The sequence below is a fragment of the Anser brachyrhynchus genome (assembly GCF_964034855.1).
Source record: "Anser brachyrhynchus genome assembly, chromosome: 3".
NCBI lineage: Eukaryota > Metazoa > Chordata > Aves > Anseriformes > Anatidae > Anser > Anser brachyrhynchus.
Window position 1 is genome coordinate 91,961,118 of NC_137696.1, and position 22,523 is coordinate 91,983,640.

General features: G+C 38.1%; 1 protein-coding gene across 6 annotated transcripts in view; it reads right to left on the minus strand.

Annotated features, from left to right (window-relative positions):
* The window catches only part of MEI4 (meiotic double-stranded break formation protein 4), a 160,841-nt gene that overhangs the window by 121,413 nt on the left and 16,905 nt on the right, over window positions 1-22,523 (minus strand). For all 6 annotated transcript variants that reach the window (XM_080585985.1, XM_080585986.1, XM_080585982.1 and 3 more), the window contains exon 3: window positions 12,678-13,237. In XM_080585985.1, coding sequence (XP_080442111.1) covers window positions 12,678-13,237 — 560 coding nt within the window. The remainder of the gene's footprint in view (window positions 1-12,677; window positions 13,238-22,523) is intronic.

The following is a 22,523-nucleotide window of genomic DNA, read 5'->3' on the forward strand; positions in this document are numbered from 1 at the left end:
GATAGCCAGGCTGATCAATCTCCTATTCACAATCATAACAATCAAACCTTAATGAATCTTTGCCATTAATCACCTCACTTAGCATGTAATCCCAAAACATATACAAGAAAACTATAAAAGACAGAGAAGTCTGATTATCAGCATTGAATCTGCATGCTGACATACGTACACAATAAACTCCTGATATTAAAGAAAATTCAGAAATTATGTATGTGTAGCTTTGAAAATCTATGAGATTAAAATGATTCACAGTTGATTACACCAAAGATTCTACAAAGATGAAATGTGAATGAAGGTAAGACAAAAATAGGGTTCTAAACAATTAAAATCTTGTGAAAGGATAGCATAACACACACACCTACATGTGCAATGAGGTGAATGAATTAAAATCAGACCTTCATATACTGGAAATGTACACCCCTCCAAACAAAACAATGATACTTCTTGCTAAAAATATTCTAGATGTTTACAGTTTTGAAAGATCTTCCATACTATCTATTAAAATTGTATAGAAGAAACAAAGTTTGCAACGGCTGGATAGTTCTGCCTTCTTGACAGCATATGTATGCTGAATGGGTAAGACTGCTTGAAGTCATTACTGAGAGGTTTAAACAATCCTAAAAGAATAGCACATTTCTCATTTTGGTTGCTATTAATTTTTACTTATTTCACATTATAAATTAAGATGGATACATATTTTAGGACATAACATTGAGTATACTCACTAACTTGCCTTTGTCAAGCAAGAGAACTAGACAAAAATCCAGAACAGTGTTTCTTTCCAAAGTCAGGAAGAGTAAGAGACCCTTGAATTCCTCTTTGCTGAGGTACAGCACTTGGACAGGTGTGAGAGATTTCTGTTCAAACTTATGCTGTCTCGAGCCACAGCACTGAACTCAGATTAAAGTATCTGCACTAAGCAAAGAGAATCAATACTCATTCAAATGCTCTAGTTGGCAGCCTATTTGTATCCTAGCATTACTGTCCTCCCCTTCACCTCGCAGTTGTCTCCTGTCCAAAATAATAAGCTCCAGAAATGTTTGACTTTAGCATACAACAAAAATGAACACAAAATCATGTGTATGTGTCCCATACAGAGTGCCTCTTTGCTGCTCCTCTACCACCTCTTTCCTAGCCTCTTCTGCCATTCCACTAAAGAAGAGACAATTGGTCTGGATATTCCTGGGATCCACTACAGTGGGCAGCTTGCAGGATATAAAGCAGCCTTCCACGATCCTTTCTGTCCTGCAGTTGCAATGCAATAGCTTGAGTACAAAAGGCTAACACAAAAAAAATCCATACATACCTTCATATTCTTAACTTAAGCAGAAGTATAATAAGCATCAGTTTTAACTCTAATTAAATTTACAGTTAGATACTCAAGCCTATGGAAATCTACTCCTATGCATTTTAGCATATTAGTTCATTATTGTCTGGGTAAGTATAAGTTACCTATTATATTCTGGAACTCTCAAGTGTTCTATCAACAATAAAAGCTATCACTAAAAGAAAAAAAAACACAAGCAAACAAACAGAAAAACCAACCACAAAATGGTGCCAAGTAAAAGAATGAAAAAGATGAAATGTGCTCTGAAGACACTGCTCTGCCCTTAGTAACTTGAGACAGCAAGTAACAGTCATGAGCATTCAAAGAAAATTTTTTTTTTTTCTGGTAGCAAGGCAGAGACATTAGTACATGATGATTCTGCAGATGCCTTTTGAGCAGATTACATTAAATAAAGCTTAATTCACTCTATCGTGAGCTGGTTTTAAACAACTATTACTAATTTATCTGTGCATACGAAGGAAATTTTGCCTACTTCTTATCACAGATAGTTCTACCCTACATTGAGTTCTACTATATAAGGAGCATGAACAAGTCTTCGGTTAGGATGAAACAACTAACAGTTGTATATAATGTACTTAACAACTTTACAGACTAATGAGATTTCATTAGATATCAGTCAGTATTACATGTTTCTCAAACAGGCAAAACTCACTAATTCAGCCATAATTCAGAGACAGAAATTAGGCAGGAATACAATCTGCTTTAGGTGCAATAAAGTAGTTTTTCAGTGCTACCCTTCCCAAAGAACACACTCAAAATAGATATATAATTATGATTGTTCTTTTTTAGTCTCTCTTTCTACTATTTGGTTTCAAGATCTTTAGACAGATGGTGAAACAAATATTTATTATTTTTGTAGTTATTAACACTGGCAACTGAAATTTGTCTAAATGATGTTTCAAAAAGAAAGATCTGTATTCTTTCTACTTTGTCAAGCATTATTATTTTCTAGTAGGAATTTTGTAGGAATAGATCACAGGGAATCTTCAAATTTAAAGCATGAGCCTCCACTAAGTGATGGACACAGAGGTTTTGAAATGATGGACTTAGGGAAATTAAGATATGGGTATCAATGACTGAAAAATCCCACCTGCTAAGTAATTTATTAAAGAGTATGGATTTAATGTTGCATTATGGTGCATCTCTTAGTGTATTTTATGAAAATAAGATGACAAAGAATCAGGGTTGAAATAACCCTCACAGGCTGTATGTATTAAATGCACACAGACTTTATAACATATAAGCAATAAATCTGTACGTGGAGAAGAAAAACAAGCCTATCTTTCAGAGTGACACTCATATATTTCTAATTAAGTTCTGGAAACATTCAAACTGATAATAGTTCAAACACTATGCAGTTTCATTAAAAATAAAGCATATCCTCAGCTCTCAAGTCTATCAACCAAATGTTAGAAAAGGAACAGAAATCTTTTAATCCCTTGAGCTTGCGTAATGGTACAGATGAAATAAAACTTATGCTGTTCAGGGATTCCCAGTTAAAAGCAGTCAGAAAATTAAATTGTAAAAAAAAAAAACAACCATACCAGATGCAAGAAAAGAATGATGCCTGGTACAGTGTTTGGGAGCTTCATCATTTGCCCCTAACCCTCATCCCACACCCCAGTTTCTGTTCTCTTCCCATGTTCCTGACGATGCAGAACAAGAGACAGCAAAGCCGTGCCCGTGGCTGGGAAGGACGTGTGAACTGTCCATCTGCCTGTCGCCAAAATGAATATATAATGTCAGCGTTCTGCTTGCCTCAAGCATACTAATATGGTCTCTCCTCCAAGCAGCCATCAATTTTAAAACCTACTGGAAGGTATTTTTGACCTTCCACTTCTCCTTCCACATAATTTCAAACTGGTTATCATTTTCAAAAGCTATTAGTATGGAAAGGCTGACCAGCAAGACAAACAGCACACTCTTAAAAGCCTTGTTTCTGCAGGAAACCAGGATACAAATCTTTACGTATGAATTATTTGTTTAGATTTCATTTACCAGAATGTTAGACTTTTCTTTAATAACGGTTATCCAAAACGTGTAAGTTTTAAAATTACTAATTCTTATACAAGCAAAGTAATTCCTTCATGAGTTGCATGATTCAGTACACCCTGTGACTATGAGAACTGAACCTTATTTTCTTTTTCACCAGTTTAAAATTTCCATGCCAATTAACAGCTCTTATCCCCTAGCAACTGGTATATTTGGCAACAGAGGACAAAGGCAAATAATTAAACAGGTACCCTCAAACTATGAGGTATTAAAAATAAGACGGTATTTCTGCCTGTGAATTCACATCACCCTTGAACTTTGCCCATTTAGTCCATCCAACTTCCACTAAGTCACCAACGTCAATCGAAAGTGTTCATATACATATATATATATGTGTGTATATATATATATATACACAGAGAGCATTAATATCCCTTTTCTTATCTTACTGTCATGTTGCTTCATTCGTTAATTTGATGGTTGTCATTTATCTCTCTCCTCCTGCTTATGCTGCAATGTTTACCCTGTCTTCAAGTCTTAGGAATTTGTTACATGTTACTCTAATTCTTGGTTCTGTAAACCTCATCTCACGCCCTTGCTCTACCCTTACCCCTTCACAATCTTGTTCGTGCTTCTTTCTGCTCTTCTAAACCTTATTTTCTCTACTAGGACCATCAGGTACCCTCCTTGCAGCACGTTTCTTTTTATCCTGCAGTATTTCAGTACTGTTCTGAAGATCTTTGGCTGAAAAAACATTCTGATGGACAGAGCTGGGAATATTTGCACCATGTCTGACTGCACCACAAATGTTTACAAAATCAAATGAAATGTGAAAAACATTCTTTATTTTATTATATTTTTTTTAAAAAAGAGGCTTGGAAAAGGGATAAAATAGTGAAAAGAAAACCAGGACATTTCATTATCTGGGAAAGAATGATTGCAATACAGCACCCACTTGCAGTGCAGAGGATGGAGACTGAGAAAGAAATAAACTGCAGTTAGCCCACGAGGTGTCCTGAGAACCAGAACACTTTGGTGAATGATGCTGGAAAAGCCACAAATGCCTGCAGTATATAACTTGGTACTCACTGAAAGAAACGCACAACCTACTAGCTCCAGTACAGGTTTGATGGGTTTGCGGCGTGGGGAGTGAAGACTTCCAAGGAAGAGTGCTACACGAACCCTTCCCACTTTTCTTTGCTGTCCATGAGACTTATATGCCAGACTGAAAGCAAGAAGGTGCAATTTTTTCCACCCATGGATTGAACATATCTTTCTTAGGCTTATTTCTTCATGGCTGCCTAAAAGTCACTCTGATGCACTGATCAGCATGATCCCTCTGGATCCATAAATGCTTTAGTCATCCCAATGCCAGTTCCCTAAGGAAAAAGGCAGTAATTAGTGCATCTGCTTGCTTCTGTCCACAGGCTAAACTAAGTCAATCCGGCTGCTGCCGCCACATCAGCAAGGAGAGAGGGAACAGAGAGAGCCCAGCAATTGCTGCGAAGGACACACCTGCAGCTACCTTCCTATTACTCCCCCTTACTGCTTGTTCACACCATTCTGACAAAAGCAAATTTTCCAGACTACTTACTAGGGTTTTTTCTTTTCCTTCCCTGCACAGGGGATGGCTGTTACTGCTGAAGTAAGTACAGACTCACACCAGACCTGCAGAGCCGGGACTAGCCACCAATATTAGTAAGTCCTCTGACTGACTGACATATGCAAACCTGTCTCTTCCTGCTCCTGCCAAGGATAAGCAGTATATAGCACAACTTGCTGCTGCTTCTCATCCAGTTCCAAAAGATTAACGCATTAAAGAACACCTTTTTCAGTTTCATTACTAGTTTCTAGCATAAGCTACATAACAAATCCTCTATTGAACAGAACAGATAGATATAAACTACAAAATTACCATCTACAAACACAGTTTATTTTACAGAGAATGCTCTTAGGTTGTTCTGCCACAATTCAACTCTGGTAAACTTGCAATGCATTTTATATCTTTTATCTCTAAATCTTTCATTATTCTTTTAACTTTGCTCTACAGCTTTGTATGCTATTGAGATAAACTGCTACCAGATAACTTCCTTTTAACTTTCACTCTCGATTATAGAGCATGCTATATTAGAAATCCTACATTCACAATAACACCATCTCCAAGTCTTTTATTCTAAAACTTATAATTACAATTTTTTCCCCTTCAGTTTAATGGGATAAAGATTTATCTTGTCTTTCCCATTTTGAATGCCTTATATTCTTGAGTTAGATAATACATACAAAATAAATGTACCTCAGTGATCAGATAAAATAAATATGAGACCCTGTTGTGGATGTGTGCTTTTATTCTTGTTTTGTTTTTTAAGGAAAACAAAACTAAAGTGTGAACTGAATAGCCTTAAAAGAATTGTGGGCTGTAAATCAGAGTTAAATTTAATTCTGCTTCTACTTCAACATGGTATTATACATTTCCACATACTAAAACCAAGCATCTTGCTTACAGAACCTCAGCCCAATCACCTTTACAGAAAATACATCTTCTGTCAGGGCACACAAACACACAAGTCACCAGTTCATCTGAAGACTGAATACAAGCAACTGATCTACAAAGAAATCCAGCTAACTACTTAAGACACTTGGGATCCTGCTGGCACCTGAGTTTTCCCCGGTAAATTTACTTTAAGCAAAGCTACATTGGCGGAGGTCAATATTTGAATGTCTGCACCTCCCTGGGGTTCAAGAAGCGATCACCTAGATATCTAAATCATCCAAGAGTCTGGGACTAGTAAACACTGTCAACAGGAACACAGCATCAGCCCCAGTCAAACATTCACGGGAGCTCCTGCTCCAAGATTGTTTGCTGCTGCTGCTCCCCAACTTCTTTAAGACCTAGGGTAAATATTCTACTGATTATTTAGAAGTAGCTCTAATGCAAAGTCTCACAGTCCTGCCTGTGAGATTCAAATTAGTACTTCTCTTGATTATCCCTTCTGAACTAGTGCTGGTCAGAAGCCTGCAAGCAGGCAGAAGCAGGCAGAACCGCTATCTCCCTGAGGATGCTGAGCGTCTAGCCCATGTTAAGGGACGCAGAATACACTGAGCAACAAGTGTGGGCTCAGCCAGAGCAGAAGAGTTATGGATTCAAATTTTTAATCTGATATCCACTTAGAAAAAGTCACTGGATAAATTACTTACGTATTTTTAAGTTTTTAGGCTTTTAAAGCTAAAGAGTGTGCTGGTCATCCTTAAAGAATTTTAGTGATGCAAATCGAAATCTCATTTAAGTGACTATGATTCACAAGCAGTCCCTGGAAATGAAAATGGATTTCAGATGTTTACTTCTCGATCCATCACTTTCCTTCCTTCTCCTTCCCCACAATACGCAAGCAACTTGGAATACCATTTAAAAGTGCCAAGTATCCAGCATGCACTGAATAGAGAGAACAGATAGCTTGTTTAGGGTTGTAGATTTCACTGCAGAAGTTGAGCACTGAAAAGTTATGCAAGGAGTGTCTTTGCAACTGGCTGTAGCGAACAGACTCTCAAGAGCTCATTTTTCATTTCTATCCTATCACCGTAAACACACACACCCCTATTTGGGCACCCAAAACTATTTCCTACAGAAGCTTGACAAATTTAAGCAAAGAGAACTTTATGGAAGCTACTTTACTAAGTTCATTAATAAACAGGCAAAAGAACAGAGAAACTCTAAGGTCCTTGTTATTAAAGTACATACACACATTTTAAGCAATGGTTGAAGACTACTATCAAAAACCCAATGCAAATTTACATCATTACAGATGGGCTGGAAACCACCAAAAATTTTTTTTGCCCTAACAGTAGAAATAAAAATCCAGCTAACTTCATCCTGTAAGTCTTCAGTAATTGTAGCTTTAGTTCGTGATGTATATCAGCTGAGGATGGCTGAGGAGGGAAGGTGGACAAAAGTCTCAGAGGCAGACAAAATTTTATTTTCTTCATTCCTGACTAGTTATTTCTATGATCCACTTCACTGAAGTAAATGAGAGTCAGTCAATTTGGTGATTGCTTTAGACTGCAGTGATTTACAAGACAATGGATTCTGATTACCATTTGACTTAAATAGCTCTCCACACAGGACAACAGATTGCTGAGAAAATTTAATCCAACAATCAAGGGATTCAAACATTGACTCTTACTAGACCATAAAATCCTGGCAACACATTTTAATATTCATACGAATTAACTGCTATTCCACTACGTAAGCAAAATTCTTTGGCCAACCAAAACGCACTGTGTCTCAAGAGCCATGAAATTCCCCTTTGAACTCAATTAATTTCAGAAAATTGAAGCTCACTAGTTTTTTTTACTTGAGAGCCACTGGTGACCAGAGTAACTATTTTTAAATATTATTAGTCCCTGAGCAGGCAAGGCTCTTGTAAACTGATGACTCAAGTATTGTCCCAGCAGTTGCTGACAAAACATGCTGCAAACCGTACGTGTCTGGGGGGAACTTGCTGTCACCCACAGCTAGTTGGAACACTGCTGCACGCATTAAAACCATCAGAGTAAGTCTAAGATTACTCTCTTCTGGGCAATTTCAGTTATTAATGAATCATACAAGTTGTATCCTAGATAAGAAAAGATTTGAAACCCTGGTTCCGGTTAATTTGTACTTTTTCAAATGCACAAACACATTCGATATATTTCATAACATAATTGCCAGTAAGATTCATACATCTCCCTTTTTCTGCTTTTCACCGTATTATACTTCAACTTGACATTTTCATCAAGGTTTGTGACTCCCTTCTCATAAAAAACACTAAGCTACTAACAGGAATTCTTGCATTTACTTTTCTACTAAATGTGCCAGTAGTAATATTTGAGTTTTTAGCTAAATTGTTCATGAAGACTTTGAGATGGAACAGAGAAAATTAAAATGGGCAGTAAAGTTCCAAACAGGGTAAACTTTCTAGAAATTGTTCCTGTCTCAGCATCCATTCAGATATTCTTAACACAAAAAACTTTAAAACAACTCAAAACAACTACCCTAGAGGTAGGGTAGCCAACTTTCTAGGTGCAACGGGAAAAAAAAAAGAAAAAGAAGAAGAAAAAAAGGAAGGAAATAGAACATAATGTCTTTTGTTTTGTTAAATGGTGCAGACAATTTGTGAGTCTTGACATCATCTTCTGAAGTCAGTATTAATGTGTTAAATACAGCAAACAAGAAGAAAGCAATTGTGGTTCACTGAAGCAGGCTCTTTTCCTTCTGGACAAGACATGTTTGAACATAATTAGAAGAACGGGTGGGGGGCAGGTGGATGAGGTATTTGTTGAACAGAAACCAGACACCAGAAAGCAGTATCGCCTGAGAACCCTACACGGCTCAGCTTTAGTATAGAATCCTTAAAGCACTGTAGCATTGTCTTCTATTTCAGTGTTTTGATTCACTCCTTAAAACAAGAGGTCCAACAGACAGACACAGGTCTCCGTGATGAACCCATGGTGAAGGCCAGAGTCTTCTCGTACAAAATTGCCCAGAGTTGTGGATGCCCCATCCCTTGAGCTGTTCAAGACCAGGGTGGATGAGGCCCTGGGCAAACTGATCTAGTGGGTAGCATCCCTGCCCATGGCAGGGGGGTTGGAACTGGATGACCTTTAAGGTCCCTTCCAACCCAAACCATTCCATGCATTAGCTACGTTCCAAATGACACTATCAGCTGCACCCAGAAGTACACAACCACTGAACTGAATTTCTGTCAAGATGCAGGTAAACTAGTGTGCATTTATACCACTGATAGCTGCTTTGCCAGGTGCTAGAGAACAGCCCATTTGAAAAGCAGAGTGGGTAGCTCCAGAAACTGAATCCAGTCTCACAGAGGTTTTGTGTAACAGACAGTTCTATCTTTGCTTCAAAGCAGGATTTAAAAGAACCTGTACAAACAGGGTAGTGGTTCTGCTGACAACGTAATGACTCTTAACCTGAATGAACAATTTGCACATCGAGAGTAATACACCAACAGCAACAGACCCATATGAAGCTCCAAGAGTCTCAGTGCTGAGGATTCAAAAACTGGTGACAAGCAAAGTGCTTGCTCCAAAGATAGCAGTGACTACCACAGATTTTGCAACATGAGAGCCCATCTGTACCAGAATTACACACGCGATCCTCACAAGCGTTTCTGTGTCAGACAAACAGGGCTTCAAGATCACTCCAGCAGAAGGTGCAGACAGGTCTTCTAGCAGATGGATTTATCCTCAGTGCATTCATGCTTTACCCTTAGCAGCAGGGACTTAAGACCCCTTCTAGATACTTCCAGAAGGATCCTTCCAAAAGATTTTTTGCCGGTTGTGTGCAGACTTTTGAGCTGCTCTTCAAATACAGTGGAAGAAGAGAAAAATAAAGAAGGAAAATTCAGAAGGTAGTTTTTATTTGTAGTTCTTTGATTTTAAATGGTTTTATATTTTAATTAATATTTATTTTTATTCTACCTCTCTATCCTAAAAGATACATATATATATATATATATATATATATAGCTACTCATGTCCGTTTGGAGTTTCAGGTCAAAAATTCTATCCAAAGTGCACAGTTTTAGGCAACTGAATCCAGACAGAGAAGCTCTGAGTAAATGTCTTTCTGGTTCCTACAGTTTCTCCAGTGCTTTATAATTAGAAACATCTCAAACAATGGGACTCAGCAGTTACAGAAAGTAATTCTACTGCTGTTTTTCTTTCTTTACATCTAATGTAGAGATAATTATCTCTTCTCCAATTCTCAAAGGTTTTTAAAGTTATTTAATTTGCTCTGCAAAATGCTGGGATTGCTTTTGAAGATGAGGCATTCAGTGTAACCCACAGCCATTTTGTTCTTTGTTCACTTTTTGAAGGTGTTTCTCACAGCCCTTTGTCCTCCTTGACAGAGCCTGACAGTTTTATAGGTGAGGATGGCAAAAGGAAAGTAGTGTCAAATGCTATAGTTGCACTGGTAGCTGACTATACAAATGCTTTTTGACAGTTAGTAAGGTTAGATTCAACAAAGTTCCTAATGTTTTTATACTGCAGGAATTTAAGCATCCTCCTAGAACCAAAATTCATAGTTTGCCACTCTTTTCAGATGACAGCCTTATAATTAATGGCAATTTTATTTTAAACCTATAATCTTGGTATTTCAATCACCACTTCAGTAAACAGTGATGATTAGAACTGAAGCATAAAGTGTCTGTGGGAGATATCTGCTACATAGCACATGAAAAATTAGTTGCAGTTTCCATTAATTTGGAATTCTACATATTTATCTTCATTTTCACCTCAGTTTAAGAAAACCAAGTTTGTGGAAAAAAATAGTTATTTTTTTTCAATAAATCTTTATAAACATTGCATTTACCACACACATTTTCCCTTTTCCCTAGAAATCTGGAAACTACTAGGATTAACCCTTAATAGTTGGTTTTTGCAATTTTTAAACTCTCTGAAAGCTGTTTGATTGAAGCATTAGCTGCTGCTACGAATGACTGCTCAGTCACTGCTGTGGTAGAAGCAAGATACAAAGCATCTCATAAAAAGCCATCTGTTTCAGTAAAGTCATTCTGAGAAAGGACGGCACTTGCAAATTATGTGGACATACTCTACGCTTCCTGAATGATTTCTAAAAGCCCTCTGCAAACTTGAAACATCCCTTATCTTTGAGGATATTTTCTCCCATTTAAGCTGCAACATCTCTCACTTAAACTTCTCTTTTCCTTCCATCCTCCCCCTAGATTACTCCAATCAACCAGTAATCCCTCTCTGGAAACCCTCTCAGCTCCTACAATTAGCATTATTTTATATTATTTATAAAATTCCTATGTGAGTAGAGGAAGGGAACAGGTGGAAACAGTAGATATCACTAGCTGTGAAGAAGTCCTCATTGAATATCTACTCAACTTTTCTTTGTTCTCTATCCTGTGATCACACAAAAAATAACAGCAGTCACACCTGCATGACTCTTTTCTTCATATCACACAAACACCATGCATGCTCACATCCAGGAACAGTTCTAAGGAAAAAATAAGTACCACACTATGGCAATACTGAAATATAAAGCACCCTCCTATTGGAGACACAAGGCTCTAGTGCTGGAAAAGCTTCTGTATTAACAGTTTCCTTCTGAACGCTTTAGTTTCCCTACCTCTAACAAAATCTAGGGACATCCTTGCCCTCTCCTGCCCCTTAAATTTATGTGTTTTTTGTTGTTGTAGGGTTTTTGTTTGTTTTTTTGTTTGTTTTTTTTACATTTACATTCTGATGTAAATACTTAACATAGTGAGTGGGATTTATTTTAAATTAAGACAAATACATACTTGTGTCTACAGGTGTAGCAGATGTCTAAGTTCACATTTTGCTCAAAACGACTTGAGAGCTCATCCTAAAACAGGCACCTAACAGCATTCCATCAGCTCCATGGATTATACAGATACAATCCTCACTTCCTGTCATGTGAGTTTAGCTACATATATGCAGACACTGCATTGAGATATCAGAGCCTCAAACTAAAAATTCCGCTACCATGTCTGTTTCAAGTTACTCTAAAAGACAGACTGAAACCCCCAAATCCTAAAACAGACAATGAAATTAATTACTTATGGGAAGTCCTGTGAAGAGAGATTAGAGAGATTTCGACTGGATGTGGATACCAACAAGATGATGCATGGAACAACCACTAAGTAACCTGGTCTAGTGGGAGGTGTCCCTGCCCATGGTGGGGGGGTGGAATTAGATGATCTTTAAGGTCCCTTCCAACCCAAACCATTCTGTGATTCTACAAACAAAGCAAAGTGATGAATACAGACAAAACGCAACTCAGTCCTACTTGCCGGGTGTGCCAGGGACATGCCATTCCTCTCTTCTGTACTCATTTTCTGATTTATTTTTAAAAACACAAATCTGTAAGTGTCTAGTGAGTAACAGAGATGATCTGAAGCAAACCAACATATGTAATCTAGGCGTAGCTAAAAATCTAAAAAATTATAGTCATTACTTCGTGAATAACTACGTTACATCCTCATGTAGCAAGAAAGACAGCACATTTTTCTCTCATATCTTCTCTAAATTTGTCTTAATCTGACTTTCTAACAGTTTTTAAAAAGTACTGTACTCAGGAGTAGACTAGAAGAAATTGCATGCACGAGCAAGGATTTATTCAAATGCATTGCAGCATTCATCGGCCATATCACAAAAAAAAGAACAACTACAAGAATAATCTGTAAGAAGTACCTTTCGGAACCTAATAAGACAATATTTTAAAAAGCATAAAAACAGAATAGTATTACATTATACTGAAGTGGTACAGAAAAGATGGAAGATGTTTTAAACTTACCCTATTGACACTGCTGTTTCTTAAAATAATCTGAATTAGATTTTTCTTAAATTCTTCCAGCTTCTTGAAACATTTCTTCAGAACATGATTAGATAATTTAGTATCAGTTATTAATCTGATCAAAACACAAACTGCCTCAGTAAGAACATTTGAAACAGGAAATTTAGGACTGTTGTAAAAAGCAGTCAGTCCATCAAGCAACTGAGACACTGAATTGCATATGGTAAAAGAATCATTCTCAAGCTCTGTAAAGTCTGCTTGCAGAATTCCTCCTTCTGACAGTTTTTTTATTTCAAGCAGATGTTGAAAAAACTGTACTGGAGCAGTCAGCGATTCATCCTTGCTAGCACAGCAAAGATTCAATGGGGGAACTATTTCCAACCAACTTTTAGATGCGTCAATATTATGCTCAGATTGGTGAAAATCAGAAGTGATGCCTAAAGAATCGAATGCGTAGTCATTAGACACATCACATCCAGAGTCTTCTAACTGGCTTGAGAAATTCACAGGATTTATACATTCCTGATCCAGAAGAGTTTCAGCAAAGGCACCTTGTTTACCTGAAATACAAATGTACACGTTACATCTATGTAATACTAGTTTATAAAAAATGTCTTCCTTCCTTCCTCCTTTTGCTTCCATGCAAAGATCACATCATACACATGATATTCTTGATGCTGAGAACTTCCCATGACTAGAGTTTAGCTGCTGGAAGGTGATGTTTTTAAAATAGAGTCAAGACTTTTAGAAGGTAACATATTTGTGGACCAGATATTTTATGCAGAGAGTAGTATGAATAGCATTTCTGAGTTTAAAATTTCCTGATGGTTTAAAGTTTTCACATGGACAATTTAAGCGGACATCACACAGACAATTTAGTGAGCATCTGTACTATCATTAATTCCCAGGGAAGGAAACGTATGTAAATTTCTGCCTCCTAAAACACTTCTCACTACTTTCATTATCAAGAACTCAGATTGCTTCCAGAAAACAGTAAAGATCTGTTACTGTAACTGCATCAAATATGATTTTCTCCTCTATCCATACTCTTTTTCCCCAGGCCAGGTAAGGAATTCTAACAGAGCCAAAGTTGAACAGAACATTACATTTGAGCTTTTTATTATTTAATGAAGAAAAATACTCAAAATCATAAATCTCTCGAGTCATTGCCTATGTTATGCTACCTACTTCAAAAATACACAAACTACATTACAGGTGGTATATTTTATATATGCACTATTAAGAAATTATTTTCATATAACAGTATACAAGCTCCATCATCCTATTTCACGGTAGATACATTTAAGTCAGTGCCTCAGGGCATAAGGACAGATGACAATAGACTCTCATGTGCCACATACTGCCTATGGCAAAAGACTATGGTCAAAACAGTCAAAAGACAGTGGAAGATCAACACAACATCTCAGTGCCATGAAGCAAGGTTAGACCCCCATGCGCCCAATGCCAGGCTGTGCCCCACTTACTCTGCCACAGTCACACACTGCTTGCCCACTCATTCTTAAAAAACATGTATATAATGATCATATTTTCCATAAGGACCCAAAGGAATACAATACACCTTGGTGTCTGTATTCTCAAGTGAATAAGAAAAAATATAGATGGCTTGGCGTAATGGCAAATAAATGTCATAAACACTATATTCCATGCAAGTTAAAACAACAACAGCAATTTAAGACTATTTTTAAAAGTTCATACAGATTCCATTAAATATACATTTTCATATTGAATTCTGACCGTTACTTCAGTCACTGAAAACATACTCTGGTATTGAGTTTTAATCTCAGTAGCACTACCCTCACTGGGTGGGAGCGTGATTTATTTTTATTTTATAGAATAGAGTAGTTCAGCTGGAAGGGACCTTCAAAAGATCTTCTAGTCCAACTCCCTGTCCACTTCAGGACTAACCAGAAGTTAAAGCGTATTATCAAGGGCATTGTCAAATGTCTTGAACACTGACAGGCATGGGACGTCAACCACCTCTCTAGGAAGCCTGTTCCAGTGTTTGACCACCCTCGCAGTACAGATTTTTTTTTTTATATCTAGTCTGAAGGTTTTTAGTTAGTTTCATGACTTTAACATTCAGACACAAAAACTGAGCAGGACTGGTACCAACTGAATCACGATGAAAGAGCTAACTGCAGGGAAATCAACTGATATTTCCAGGAAGTAGAAGAAGCAGGGCTTCTAAGGCCAACCTAGCATTTTAGATATTAACACGGTTCCCAGATGCCCTGCAAATCAAACCTGGAAAGCAAGCAAACAAGAAAAGCACACTTGCCTTGGTCTGACTAACAAAAACAGGCATCAATCTTTCATATCTTCTCTCCCTAGTGCTTTGAGCAAAAGACACTCAAAAAAAAAAAAAAAGTAACAACTGGAAATTGTTTTTGCTACTACTTAAGAAAAATAAACACTTTTAGGGAATCCATCTACTCCTGTGAGTATCACCACATGGATATTTCGTTAGTTCTCAATCCCATAGGACAATGTAAAAATTGCTCATGGAGATGTAAGTAACTCCAGGACAGAAGAAAGCACAGAAGTAAGTGCAAATCCCATGTGTGTTTGTTGATTATCTTGAAGCTCCCACCATGGAGATATTCAAAAACTGCATGGGCAGCTTGTTCTAGGTGTCCCTGCTTGAGCAGGGAGAGTTGTCCCAGATGACCTCCAGAGGTCCCTCCCAACCTCAACCATTCTGTGATTTTTTGAAAAAAAAATAAGGCAGAAGAAAGGAAGAGAAAAGAGATGAAAAGGGGAAGAAAAGAATGGTACGTAAATATCTATAAGAACCAAGTTTACAACCATCCCAAAATCAGAGGTAGCATAGGCAACAAAATACTCCTACCAGCAGGAGGCAGTATTGCATTTGTGCTTAGGTTCCCCCTTTGCTAAAATACCAAACACCCCTCCCGTGACCAGCTTCCAGAAAACCCTGTAGTTATTCCCCAATAGCAACATATTTCCAGTTGAATTTGTAATACAAAATGCTTTTAAAATGTTCAATGATTTATATGTTCTAGTCACATGGAGAGTAAGTCTCTTTTAACGAATAAACAATTCATGACTTCCCTCAAAACATCTGAAACCAGCTTATCATTTATTTCTTGAAAGGAAGTAACCTAATCACTTTGTACTTACCTATTATTTAAACGAGAACGTCTTGATGTTCACACCATGTGGTTATCAAATACAAAAAGAAGGAACAGTATTAAGCCTGTCTTACACTAACAACAATCTCTTATACTAACAACAAACCTTCAATGGCAATTTCAAGAAAAATTGAATATAAAAATACTAAAACGAGAAATAACAAAAAAAAAGACTGCACGTGATACACTAATCTCAGCATTTTACAATGCTTTTATAAAGGTAATAATATTATTTGTTCACGAGTAATTTTACAGGCTCTGTAAAAACGTTGCATTGGATTCATTAAACATTTAAACTCTTAATTCCCATTTAGGACTTCGGCTTCTCAGCATATTAAGATTCTGAGCTGAAAATCACAACTGTGTGCTCACCAAACAAAGCAAGAGGCAGTCACAAAAAAAAGCCTTGGGGTGCAAAGTCTGAAGAACTGGCATCCCTCTACACGTATCTACAACTGTGGAAAGAGTCTGGCCTGAAAAACCAGCAGTTGCTCAAGGAACAAGCGAGTGACTTGTAAACTGCACACAATATGTAAACAAGGTTGTAGGCGCCCCTATAAAACACGTCACTGACAGACCACAGGGCACAGAGACTTTTATCATGGGAGTGAGATGCCAATCAGTTAGAGAAAATGGAGTCTTCAGGTAGTCTTGATGCAGGAGAGCTCTGACAATCATAGCCCATCCCACTTCTGAAATGAATTCTGTCACTTCTGAATACTCAACACAAACACCAAAGCTCAGCTCACGGACAAGAAAAGGAGGAGGAGCAGCCAGTTGCTTCATCAGTACAGGAAAATCATTCGTCTCCAGAGTGCCTGCTGTCAGCACTATGATCATAAGGATTCTCAGAGCTGTGAAGAGACGAGGGAAGACCATGTTCATGGTCCTACCAATGCAAAATAAGTGAGGCAGTATCTGTAGCATACATATAGCGGGAGAGGCAGTGGTGAAAGATACTTTCTCAGACACCAGCACTACTAGCTGCTGCAGACCGGACAGTGTTTGAATGAGGAAGGGAACATGCTGCTGTACATGTGGTTCAAAATTTAAGAAATAAAGACGGGTCCCCAGCTGATGAAATTGCTGTGGAATCACAAGAGTGCCTGTAAGTCTTCTGTAGAACGTAACATACCTACAGTTATACTATCAACAAGGATTCCAATACAGAAAATAGTCTTGAAGGTGCTAAATTAAGAAACAAAATTAAGATACTATTTGAAAAAAAAAATTACTCCATTTTCAATCATTTGGCATTGTTTGTATCCCCTCACTTTGTGAGCCCACACAGATTAACACAAAGCTCTCTTAAACCTCAATTACCATTGATGGGCTCATTTCCACTTCTAAAAAAAAGTCAACTAAAAATGAGACAATAATATTCACAATCTTAGAAACCTCTTTGGTGATACTGCTTTCCAAGTAGGTATTCAGTCAATGAATTCTAAAAGGAGAGGAAAATATATGTGAAATGATTTGTATTTCTTCCAATTCTGTTCACCTCTCCACCTCTACATTTTGCAGGACTCTGTTATTTTTCCTTTAATCTTAATCAATTTATTTGTTGCAGGTACACCTTCCATGAACAATGAATCAAGTTTGAGTTCCTCTTCTCACACATATTAATGGTTTTCTTCACTTTTTCTCCATAACCTTGTTTGTGTGAGCCTGTCTCTATTCTGCTGTTTTCATCAATAACTACGCTGCTTGAGAAAAAAAAAGAAAAACTCTGTTCTCCCTCATAAATGTCTGTTTAGCACACTATTGCTGTCCTGATCTGGAATGAAGGCATACTTCTGTATGTACCAAAGCAAACAAATTTTGCCCAGGTTTCTCACATATTTAGGCTATTATTATTTGAATATTTTGAAATCAAAGTTAAAAATAATAAAAAGCTTCCTTTCTCCAAAGAACAATTATTAGGTCTGCATCCCACACCTTGCTTCTGCATTTCTGTGGATTTTTATAACCAGCTTGGAAAAGAAAGCTCTTCTTTTAAAGGCTAAAGTACTTCTTGCTGCACACTTTGTCCCTTGTAGGAATAATTTCGCTGAATTGAATACAGGCCTGAGTAAAATTCCCAAATTAATTCGGTACCAGGATTTAAATGTTTCTCGGAAAGCCAAGAAGCACGTATTTCAATTTGTTATGGATTTTACTTACACAAAGAATCAGAACATTTAGAACTCAGTAATAATTAAGAAGGATTTTGAGGATATAAATGCTAATTCTAGGAGATTTCTGTGGAAGACAGCATAGATCTTTTGCAGTTCAAGTCAAACAGAGAATACTTGTGACAAAGACATGGAAGGATTTATCATCAGGTGATTAAATCAATTGAGACTTGGCTCAATTAATGTTCATCAAGTAGCTCTTAATACAAATGATGTAACATATGCTTTGCAATACTGACAATCTCAATGACATGACTGAAATCTGAGTTATGCTGGAGAGGGGATATTTCAAGATATTAAATGAATTAACGTTACCTATGAAGACTACCTGTCTGAACTGGAAGCACAATATTAGGTCTTATTAAAACAAACAAACTCAGCTGCTCTAAGGGATAGGAAGTATCAGCCACAGCATACAGCAATCATCTGCCTGCTACTGTATTAATAAGAATGCCGTTCCAGATATTCTTTGTGACTTTACAAGATGAAATGAGGTAGACTCCATAAAGAATCAGCTAGGTTACGCCTTCCTATAAAACATCTCTTTTCTTGAAAACAATACCATATAAATGTTTGGTATTTTGTGTTTATATTGGTGCGCTTCTGGGTGTGTGTGTATATATATATATATATATATATAAAAAAATATATATATATAAAATATCTAATTGAGGAACTCACACTTAAGTTTGAGTTAAGCTAAGGTTGCCCAAAGAGGCTGTAGAGCTTCCCTCCCTGAGGATATTTAAGAGCCCTCTGGATGTGGTCCTAAGCAAGAGGCTCTGGGAGGCCCTACACTGAGCAGGGGGTTGGTCCAGAGGTCCCTGTCAGCCTCGGCCATTCTGGGATTTTGCCTTTGCAGAGGAAAATTTGATTGATCCTGAGCTCCCCAGAGTAGACTTACAGGCAAGAAGATCCCAGTTGCTGTGGCCACACTTTTAAACTATATATATATTTTATTTTATTTTTTTTTTTACAACATGCATTCCATTTTTCCCCATACTATCATTCTGTTTACCAAAAGAAAGGGAACTATATACAACAAATTATGGGTTCCAGTTGCTTTTACGAACCTTATTCCTGAAAATCACTGTGCATCTCATCAGGGACTCAATATTTACAGAGAATATACAAGATAATCACAAACCCTTTCCTTTGCTAGGATAATTGGGTTGTTTTCATCTCTGAATGGGTTCGTTATAAAGAAACCTGGAAAGAAAGGAATATTACTTGGGTCCCTTTGCCCCAAGTATGTGCTTAGGAGAACTGTAGCAATGTCAACTGATAAGACAGACAGCACCTGCTTTCAAAGGGAAAAAGTTTCCAGAACCAAACCAGACCCGTTATCCATGGAAGGAGCGGTACTCTGAAATTTCAGTGACTGATTATGCTCCAGCTGGTGCTATTTCCAGACTGCAGATTCACTTCGTTATTCTGAAAAGGCCTCAACTTTCATAAAGTTCCCCATTGTGTCACTACAATTATGGGGAATGGATTTCTCACCATCTTATTCCAAGAGCCATTTTCTATATTGAACACATTTTAACCCCATTTTTGCCACCTCACATATCTGTTCTTAATTCCCCGTTCCCCTCCTAAAAGATATAAAGTTCTTTTCAAGTTGCAAGACCTACTTCCAATGCTGCCTATTCACATCAGTACTGTTGGTAGAGGTATGGGAGTACTACTAGTACACTTAAGGTGTCAGAGGACTGTTCATTTTTGAAGTACTGTCTGTCTGACACCACCATGCCTTAAAGAAAACACTGGGCTGCCCTGTACGGACAGAAGGCCACCTTTGCTCAGTAGAGAGAAGAATTTCTTCACATAGAAGAAGCCATCAGCCCTAGCCATCAGACAAAAATAATCAGAACTCTTTTCCATAGTAACACACTGTTAACTTCTGCCCAATACGGAATTTTCTCACCTCAGAAAAAGGAAGCTAGGGAAAGAAAGAGGAAAGAAAGAAGCCAAAGACGTCCCTCGGAGCCTGACAATTCTGCTCCTGTCCTGTTGCGTTCCTTGCTCCCTGACAAACACCGGGGGAAAAGCAGCAGTGACAAGACATAGCAATCTCTAACAGCAGCTAATTCAAACATACTGATCTGAAGAAATAGCCTGTACATAGACTAGAATTTCCAAGTTCTCAGGGTAAGTTTATATTCCCCTACCTTACCTACACCATGGTGTAGGAACTATTTGCTATGTGCTATTTGAGACAGCTGTAAACATTTCACACCATTCTGTCTAGTTTCAGGGGAGGGAAGTCATTTCTCCTAATGGACTAGTATGTTTTTATCATTGCTGTTTAGTCTGATTTGGACTGCTCGTCTGTCCACTAAGGAGGAATATTCCTTTATGATGCTGTAGCTTATATATTCACTGAGGAACCTGCATATGGTTTGGTCTGTTCTTTCTGAATTCACCTAGTTGGTTTCCTCTCTGAAAAAAGAGTTGAAAAAAACTGAAATATTATCAGTGTTCTTCCCCTGCTCCTATCAAGTATGGAGAAGTATATACAAACAGAAGTATATACAAACTCTGAACTTTCAGCAAGAAAAAATGAAGCTGAAGTGTCTTAATTCATACTAATCTATAAAGGAAATTGCTCCCTTCTTCCCCATGTACAGCTAACTACCTCAAGAAATGCACTAAGTTAAGGTGTGAAGCAGGGGATACAAAATGCTTCTTGTCTTTGGCTCTCCCTTACCTCCCCTAGGGAGGTAAAAATTGCTGAAAATGCCTTGGCACAGGAAGCAGAATTTAGGGGACAATATCCTGAAAAGTCAAACGCAGCCTCAAGACCCAGCTGCAAGTCAACCAGTCACATTACTCACATATTCTGAATCAGAGTTCAGCTTCTCCCTTAACACGCAAACACGCTGTGGAAGAATGTGCTGGCAGCCATATGCTACTGTGGAAGCTAAGAACATGGGACGGGACTTCAGCACATGGGAGATGAAGTTCTACTGTAAATGATCCATAAAAGGAAGAATAAACTAATTCTAAAAAAAAAAAAGGCAGAGGAAAAAAACTGATTTTTTTTTTAATTTTTATTAGAGGAGCAACCAGTTCAGTAAATTCCTACCCACTGCATGAGAAGACAAAAATATAAACCAAGACTGAAGGTGAAGCTAAGAAAGAGAAAACAAAAGCATGTTAAATATAAGTTTTGCTAAGAATATACCCTGGATAACTGACTTAGGACTTTTCAAGTCTATCAGCCTAAAGCACCGAGGCAATAAACATCTATCCTTTAAATCATCATTCCCCAAATACATGCTGGACAAAAAATGGTAGAGTATTCCATTTATGCCTTCTTGAGTTGGAGTAACAGCTGCAAGTTTTTCTCATCTCTTTAGCTGAGGCTGCCAAGAAACAATATGATTGTTGATTTAATGAACTGATCATGGTTAAGGAATTTTGCCTGAGAGGACAGGTGCTTCAATCCATGAATCTATCAAAAGAAGGCAAGAAACTGATTAATATCTTTTTTTTTTCCCTACCCATAGGCATAGCTGTCAGGACAATACTGGCAAGGTGAAAACTGAGCGATTACAAAGAATCACAGAGCAGTTCACGTTGGATGAAACCTCTGGAGGCCATCTGGTCCAACCCTCTGCTCTTGCAGGCCCACCTAGAGCAGGTTGCTCAGGACCATGTTCAGGTGGCTTTTGAAGATCTTCAAGGATGGAGACTCCACAGCCTCTCTATGCAATCTGTGCAAGTGCTCCATCACCTGCACAGCACAGAAGTGCTTCCTGATGTTCAGAGGAAACCTCCTGCATTTCAGTTTGTGCCCATTGCCTCTTGCCCTGGCACTGGGCACCACCAAAAAGAGCCTGGCTCCATCCTCCTTGCACCCTCCCTTCAAGTATTTATGTATATTGATAATAACCCACCCTGAGCCTTGCCTTCTCTAGGCTAAACAGTTTCAGCTCTTTCAGCTTTTCTTCTTATGTGAGATGCTCCAGTTCTTTAAATCATCTTCACAGGCCTGTGTTGGGCTCTCTCCAGTCTGTCCACGTCTCTTTTGTACTGAGGAGCCCAGGACTGGATGCAGCACTGCAGGTGGGGCCTCACCTGTGCTAAGAGCAGAAGGATCACCTCTCTCAGCCTCCGGCAATACTTTGTCTAATGCAGCCCAGGACACCATCAGCCTTCTTTTTAGCGAAGGCACACTGTTGGCTCATGGTTAAAGTGGTGTCCACCAGAACTGCCAGGTCCTTTTCTGGCTGTCTGCTTTCTGGGTCGCCTCCAGCAAGAACTGGTGCCTGGGGTTGTTCCTCCTCAGCTGGAGGACTTTTCATTTCTCCTTACTGAACTGCATGAGGTTCCTTTCAGACCATTTCTCCAGCCTGTCATGGTCCTGCTACAAAAAAAATTTGCTTCTCCTCCTTGAATGACTGATAAACAGCCAAAAGTATCACCATGTGAAAAGGATACCAGTGTCCTTGTATTCAGAAAGACAACCGCACATAAAGTTAAATATGGAGTGT